This window comes from Suricata suricatta, chromosome 11 (genome assembly GCF_006229205.1).
Source record: "Suricata suricatta isolate VVHF042 chromosome 11, meerkat_22Aug2017_6uvM2_HiC, whole genome shotgun sequence".
NCBI classification, from domain to species: domain Eukaryota; kingdom Metazoa; phylum Chordata; class Mammalia; order Carnivora; family Herpestidae; genus Suricata; species Suricata suricatta.
The window spans coordinates 479301-486541 of record NC_043710.1 but is presented as its reverse complement, the minus strand read 5'-3'; the positions used below and the strand labels follow the sequence as shown (position 1 = coordinate 486541).

The following is a 7241-nucleotide window of genomic DNA, read 5'->3' as shown; positions in this document are numbered from 1 at the left end:
CGGGGAGCCAGACATGGCGAAGCGGCGGCAGAGCGCGGAGGCCCACAATGCCCCGGGGGCCCCTCCGCGCCGGCCAATCGGAGCGCGGCGCGGGAAGGCGGGGCCGAGGGCGCCGCGGCGGCAGGGCGAAGCCCCGCCCCGGCAGCAACGCCCCGCCCCGGCGACGGCGCGCAGTTCCGGGACCGGTCCCACCTGAGGGCAGCTTCAGGCCGCAGATGCGTCCTTGGGTCGGTGTGCCCTTCTCAGCAGCTCTACGCCCCGAGCGATGATGCGACCTGAGGGAGGCGGCCCCAGAGCGGTGCGCCCCCGAGCGGTCGAGCGGTGTGCCCCCAGGTGTGATTGGACCCTGGAGTGCTGTGCCTCCGAGCCGGCGGACCCCCGATGGGCGCGACCCTTCACCTCCCCGCTCGGTGAAACGCATAGAGAGCTGTAGCGAGGATGGTCGAGTTAAGGCGCCTGAAGCGGTCAAAACAGATCCCCGGGGAGCGGACGCTCGGAATCGGCCTCCAGACTTCAGCCTCTGAGTCTGGGCCATGGCCGAGTGTGCCATGGAAGCTGCCAGCCTGGGCGGCAGCAGAAGACACAATCCGGGGGACACTGGCTGCCGACAGGGCGTGTGCAGCGCAAAGACTGGAGGTCGGAGTGAACCTGTGTCCCTGTCCCCCAGTCGTCGTGGGCCTGCAGGCACCCGGGATGCACCTCCTGCGCTCGGCCCTGCTCCCCCCCCCCCCTCCGAGGCCCTCACTCCGAGACAGACGTGCTCATTGCCTGGGCAGGAGCCGGCTGGAGACCAGGACCCTGCGGACTCACCTTCTCCTGCACGGATCCAGAGCCACAGGATGGATCTTTCGTTTCCTTTGCTGGGAGGCTGTCCCAGATAAGGAACGTGAAGTTCAGAAAGTGTCCCAAAGGCACTGTCCATGAAATCTGTGTCAGGAAGCGTAACTGCCGGTTTTGCACAGGCTGTTGCTCTTTGTTAATTGATGTGCAGCTCTCCATACGCTCGGGGCCAAGTTTTTTGGTCAGACGCGTGTGTGTTGTAGGTATTTCCTCCGAGTCTGTGGTTTATCTTTCCATTTTCTTCACAGCCTTTGATGAGAAATTTTAAATTTTAATGAAATTCAACATAACAATTTTTAATTTCATGGTTAGTGCTTTTTAAAATTTATTTATTTATTTATTTATTTTTGAGAGACAGAGAGAGACAGCGCAAGCAGGGGAGGGTCAGAGAGAGAGGGAGATACAGAATCCAAAGCAGGCTCTGAGCTCTGAGCTAGCTGTCAGCACAGAGCCCAACATGGGGCTCGAACCCACGAACCCTGAGATCATGACCTGAGCCAAAGCCGGAAGCTTAACCGACTGAGGCCCCCAGGTGCCCTGGTTAGTGCTTTTTTGTACCTTCTCTAAAAAAAATCTTTGCCTACTTCCAAGTGACAAAGATACTCTCCTATGGTTTCTTCTAGAGACGTTTTAGTTGGGCTTTCATGTTAGTCTTTTGTTTTTTAATTTTATTTATTTATTTTGGGGGGCATGAGCAGGGGAGGGCAGGGAGAGAGGGGGAGAGATAAATCCCAAGCAGGCTCCACACTGTCAGTGCGGAGAACAATGCAGGCTTGAACCCACAATCTGCAAGATCGAGCTGAAGTCACGCTCGCCCCACCCAGCCACCCAGGAGCCCCCGGCTTTTGTGTTAGTCTTTGGTGAATCTCAGGTTGATTTTGTGCATGTTATGAGGTAGAGGTCAAGGGTCATTTTTCTCTACTTGGTCCATCTTTGTTGAAAGAACCTTCCACTCATCATGGAAATACAAAAATCGGCAAGACACTCACAGAAGCAGCTAACTAAATTAAATTAAAGCCGCAATGACTTGCCTCCAATCTCTTCCTCAAATGGCAAAAATACCCAAAGGCCAGCAATCTCACGGGTGGAGGCTGGGAGAAGGGGGCGCCCATGCACAGCGGTGCGCATGCGCTGTTGGGAGAAGAGTCTCATGGCTTCTATGACGCCATTCCAAGGATTCCAGCCTGTGAAGTTCAAGGACAGGCGGCTGCCTCTGGGGGAGGCTGGAACTGACCCAGAAGGGCCACAGGGGAGCTTTCTGGGAGGATAGAAACCCTCCACCCCAGAGGTTTCGGCGTGTGATCCCTTGAGCAGCAGTGGCTCCTGGGGACCCATTCTCTCCCCCGCCCAGACCCGCTGAGCCAGGAGCCGAGGGGCAGCCCTGCAGCCCGGCCTTCCGCCAGCCCGGGCGGTTCCCACCTCTAAGGGACGGCGGACACTCAGTGGAGACATTTGTCAAAACACTTCCAAATGTGCACTTCCCTGTGTGAGGAGTAAGACCGAAATAAAGGCAATTAAAGCAAAACAAAACAAAAAACAAATCGTCAGAAACACCCCCATTTGGCAGCGGCCCGCTGGTTCCGGATGTGATGGCCTGGAGGGGACAGTCTCCCAGCAGCGGCAGTGAGATGTGGCAGCGGTGTAGGGCCGGACACACGGGCTGGGGAGCTGGGGCTCTGGGGCTCTGGGGGCCGTGCCAGTGTGGCGGCCTGGGAAGCAGAAGGCGGGGGTGGGGGTGGGAAAGGGGGAAAGGCGATCTGGGGCTCCAGGGGAAGGGCTGGCTTCTTTGCCAGTGGAGCCCCTGCCCGGGCTGTCCTTGTGGTGGCGCTGCCCCCCTTGACCAGGGCCAGCGCGGTGCTGGGCGCGCTTTAGCTCCTGTGGGGCGAGAACGGGTGATGGGAGTGCGGCCCAGCCCCGGGGCAGTTCCCGGAGGTGGGAGCTCTCGGGGGGGCCCTTCTGGCAGATGCAGAGCCGAGGCGCGGGTCAGCCAGAGAGGAGGGCGTCCGGAGGGGCCCGGCCCTCAGTCACTCTCAGAAGTTGCCTGACTGGCCAGACCAGAAGAGGGAAGTGTCCGTGGACTCTGCACCTGCTATGTGCACTGACCCTGGGAACACCGCGACTGTTTTCTTGCAGCCTTGCACGGAAGGGCTTGGGCCGGTCCCTAAGCCTTCCGGAAGCCCGCAGAGCCTTGCCCTGCTCACCACACACCCACATTTAGGAAGACAGAACTGTAAACCTTTGTCCTCATTATGGTTATCCCATTTTGCAATTAAAAACCTGGAATCGTCACCTGACATTTACAGTCATCATGGGGGGCCTTCCCGGGGTACCTCAGGCCTCCCTTCACACGGGTAATGGGCTTGGGCCTTTCTGTGGGCCAGTCATCCTTCTGGAAAGGCAGACAAGGCTGGGCCTGGGCGGCTCGATCCTGCCCCAGAAAAGTCAACAGTGCCCGTGGCGGGAGGCCAAGAGCAAGGGCCATGGCCTTGCAGAGCCGGCGAAGGTGGGTTAGCTTCCTTGTTGCCACTCCATGACCCCAAGGTACTGGTGTGCCTCTGGAAGGGGGGACCCCCTAGAACCCAGAGGGACCCGTAAGTCACTGTATTACCACAATGATGTTCTGATAGAAGCCCAGTCAGCAGCCTTAAAGGGCCAGTATTTGAAATGGAAGTTTGGGGAGAAGAGGTGAAGGGGTGTGGCCAAGGCCTGAGGCTTATAGAAGGAGAAGGTGAGGAGGGGAGCTTGGGGGTCTGGGAAAAGATCTGGAGGCCTGCTGGCCGGCTCTGACCCCGTCCAGATGGGCGTGGATGCAGGCCCGGGGCCTCAGCCTGCCCTGGCTCAGCCCCTTCCCAGGACACTCCCAAGCCCTGATCCGGCAGGCCTGGGCAGTGGAAGACAGGGGTGACATCAGGGCCCTCTTGCACGGGCTGCAGGGGACCCCCAGGAGTCGGTGCCACCTCCACCCAGATGCCTGGTGTACTGAGCCCTGGGGACAGATCAGGCCAGGTCAGCGGGCATGTGGCTGGCCTGGGAGGTCCAGCCTCACCGCAGGCCTTGGATGCATTGGGCGATCACGTACACACAGCCTGGCATTTGTAGGAGGGGCCCCAGGACCCCTGCTGCAGCCAGACCAGGACAGCCCCGTGGCCTGGCCAGGCCTGCAGCACCACCCGCCGGACGTGTGAAGGCACAGAGAGGGTGGCAGGAAACAAGACACATGCCAGGGGCCGTGGGCCGGGCTGCCACATGCCAGGGGCTGTAGGGTGGGCTGCTCTCGGTGGCTGCAGAATGGGCCTCTGTGCGTGTGAAACGGGACAAGCAGAGGGTCCCTGAGTCCGTCCTTTCAATGGGAGCTGAGCTTGCTCTGGATGCCGAGAGGGACCCAGCACCTCTGCCACACAGTGCTGACTGGGTGTGGGGACGGATGGAGGTCATCGGTCTGTGAGGAGCCCGGACTGGCATCAGGGAGGCCTTGCAGAGAAGCTGGCCTCGGAGCTGAGGCTCCAGGGTCTGGAGGGGAGCCACGCAGGCCACTGCAGACCGTCCGCCCTCCACAGGGACCTGAGCCAGAGCCGGGAGGGCTCAGAGCACGGGGGTTTGGGGGTGGAGAGTGGGGGGATTTGGCAGTGGGGGGAATGGGGTAGGACTTAGGTTTTATTGTTGATTTAGTGTTTTTTTTTATTTTTTTATGTCTTTATTTTGAGAGACAGAGACAGAGAGCGAGCAGGGGAGGGGCAGAGAGAGAGGGAGACCCAGAATCTGGCGCAGCTTCTGGCTCTGAGCTATCAGCACAGAGCCCGACACGGGGCTCGAACCCACAGACTGAGATCATGACCTGAGCTGAAGTCAGACGTTCAACCGACTGAGCCCCCCAGGCGCCCCAAGAGTTTTATTTATGTAGGTAATCTCTACACCCAAGGTCTGGCTCAAACTCACCACTCCAAGATCAAGAGTCACATGCTCCACCGACTGAGCCAGTCAGGCGCCCCAGGACTTAGATTTTAAAGGGTATGGGGGGCACCTGGGTGGCTCAGTCCGTTAAGTGTCGACTCTTGATTTTGGCTCAGGTCATGATCTCATGGTCATGAGTTCGAGCCTCGAAATGGGCTCTGCTCAGAGCTGCTTGGGATGGTCTGCTTCCCTCCCTCTCTGCCCCTCCGACGCTGGTGCTCCTGCTCTGTCTCAAGAATAAATAAATAAACATTTAAAAAATACAGGCTCTCCCTGAGCCCTGTGTCCTGTCAGACGGAGGGAGCAAAGGTGGAAACTGGAGGTGGGGAGGGGCCCCGCTTTTCCCAGGAGCGGGAGGAGGGGCAGGGACCCTGGGTGAGGCTGCAAGTAGGTTCCATCTGCGCCTAGAGCTGGCTGTGGGGGAGGGAGCAGCTCAGGGTGGGGGAGGGGTGCCCTCTGGCTTAGTAACTTGGTGCCCAGAGCTGAGCAGCAGGAAAGTCACAGGTCTAGGGCTCAGGTCTGGAGTTGGCCTGGAGAGACACCAGGTGTGGGAGCACCGTATACCTGGGGGAGGGGAGGAGCAGGGGGGAGGAGCTCCGGGCCTCAGGTGGGCGGGGCCTCCTGCTGGGGCCTCCCCGCGGACCTTGGTTGGGGGGTTGCTGGGGGTGGGGGGACTGCTGGGGAGGGTGGAAGGGAACAGAGGGGAGGCTCTGACAGCTTCACGTCTTCAGGGACTGAGGTGGGGGGACACTTGGGGGCGGCCGCCCGTCCTTCCCACTCCTGTGGACGGGTGCGGGAAGGGCGGAGGGTGGGCTTACCGCGATGGCGGTGGGTCCGGGGACGTGCCAAGGCAGAGAGGCCACTGCGGTGGGGAAGGGAGCTGAGCTGGGCGAAGGGGGGACTGCGGACCCAGTGCGGGTGGGACTGAGGCAGTGAACACGGGCGAGGCCAGGGAGACGGGTGGTGTAGGCGGCCTCTCGTTGGCGACAGCAGTACCAGGGCCGTCCTACGTTACCTGTGGCTCCTTGAGACAGTTCCCAGAACAGAGCGGCTTCAGTCAGCACGCATTTGCCACTTGTCGTTTCTGCAGGTCAAGAATCCAGGAGCCGGGGATTTCTTGGATACGCCACGGAAAGCCCAGGCAATACAAGAAGCAATGGAGGCCTGGCGTTTCCTCAAAATGTAAAGCTCAGCACGATGGCCACGCCGGGGGGGCACGGCGGGACGAGGGGCGCCTGGTCCCGGACCCTCTGCCTCTCTCAAGGCTCCTGGCGTCCGAGGAAGGACGCTCACGGCCCAGTTCAACAACCGCGTGCCGGCTCTCCTCTCTGTGGCCGTGCGGACGGCGCGACAGAACCGTGTCCTGATAGGCGCCCCGGCCTTTGGCAGCCTGGCCTGGAACATACGTCGTCCGCGTGCGGCAGAGTTAGGTGCAGGCCCGTCCAGCGGAGGGCACGGTGACGCCGCGCGCGCCCCAGGGCCGCCCTCTGCCCACTGCGCTGTGCCGAGCAGAGGCCCCGTGCAGGAGGAGCAGCGGTCAGTGGGCGCTGGCTGGCCGAGGGGCCCGTGGTGCCGAAGACTGTGCTCGGTGCCGCCGGGCTCCAGGCCGGTCGCGCAGGAAATCGCACTCTGGGGGCGCCTGGGGAGCGCAGTCGGTTAAGCGTCTGGCTTCGGCTCAGGTCATGGTCTCGCGGTTTGTGGGATCGAGCCGCGTCGGGCTCTGTGCTGGCAGCTCAGAGCCTGGAGGCTGCTTCTGATTCTGTGTCTCCCTCTCTCTCTGCCCCTCCCCTGATCGCGCCGTCTCTGTCTCTCAAAAATAAATAAAGAAACATTAAAAAATTAAAAAAAAAAAAAGAAATCACTCTGAGCAGCGCCCTTACTCTGCTGTTGTGGGTGTGGCCTTGGTGGCCCGGTGGCCGGGTGGGAGCCAGTGCATTCTGTGAAAGGGAAGTCTATGCAAAATGACCTCCAGAGGCCACTGATATCCAGAGTACACACAGAGGTCCTAAATCTCAACAATGAAAAAACCAACCCAATTAAAAACTGGGCGGAGGACTTGAACAGGCGTTTCTCCAAAGAAGACAGACCCCTGGCCGAACGGCACCCGGACAGATGCCCACATCCCTGCGGAGCGCGGACGTGCAGCTCAGAAGGGAGGCGCCGCCCACGGCCGTCAGGGTGGCGGCTACAAACAGCGGGAACCGTCCGCGCGCGCATGCGCAGAGGATGCGGGGGACGGACCCGGCAGCTGCGGCCGAGGACGGCGTGGCGGTGCTCAGCACACCGGGACCAGAACGAGCGTGGGACCCACAGGTCCCGCTTACCCGGAGAACCGAGACACGAATAGATAGACGTGGTCCGTCTGCACCGCGGACTGCGCTCAGCCCTGATGAGGAGGGACACCCTGACACCTGCCACAGCGTGGATGGACCCGGGGACGTGATGCTCAC

General features: G+C 60.7%; 1 protein-coding gene across 1 annotated transcript in view; it reads right to left on the bottom strand.

Annotated features, from left to right (window-relative positions):
* Nucleotides 1-535, bottom strand: part of TALDO1 (transaldolase 1) — an 8478-nt gene extending 7943 nt beyond the window's left edge. The window contains exon 1 of the mRNA XM_029957174.1: nucleotides 193-535. Within this exon, the coding sequence (XP_029813034.1) occupies nucleotides 193-535 (343 nt within the window). The remainder of the gene's footprint in view (nucleotides 1-192) is intronic.
* Between the last annotated feature and the right edge of the window lie 6706 nt (nucleotides 536-7241).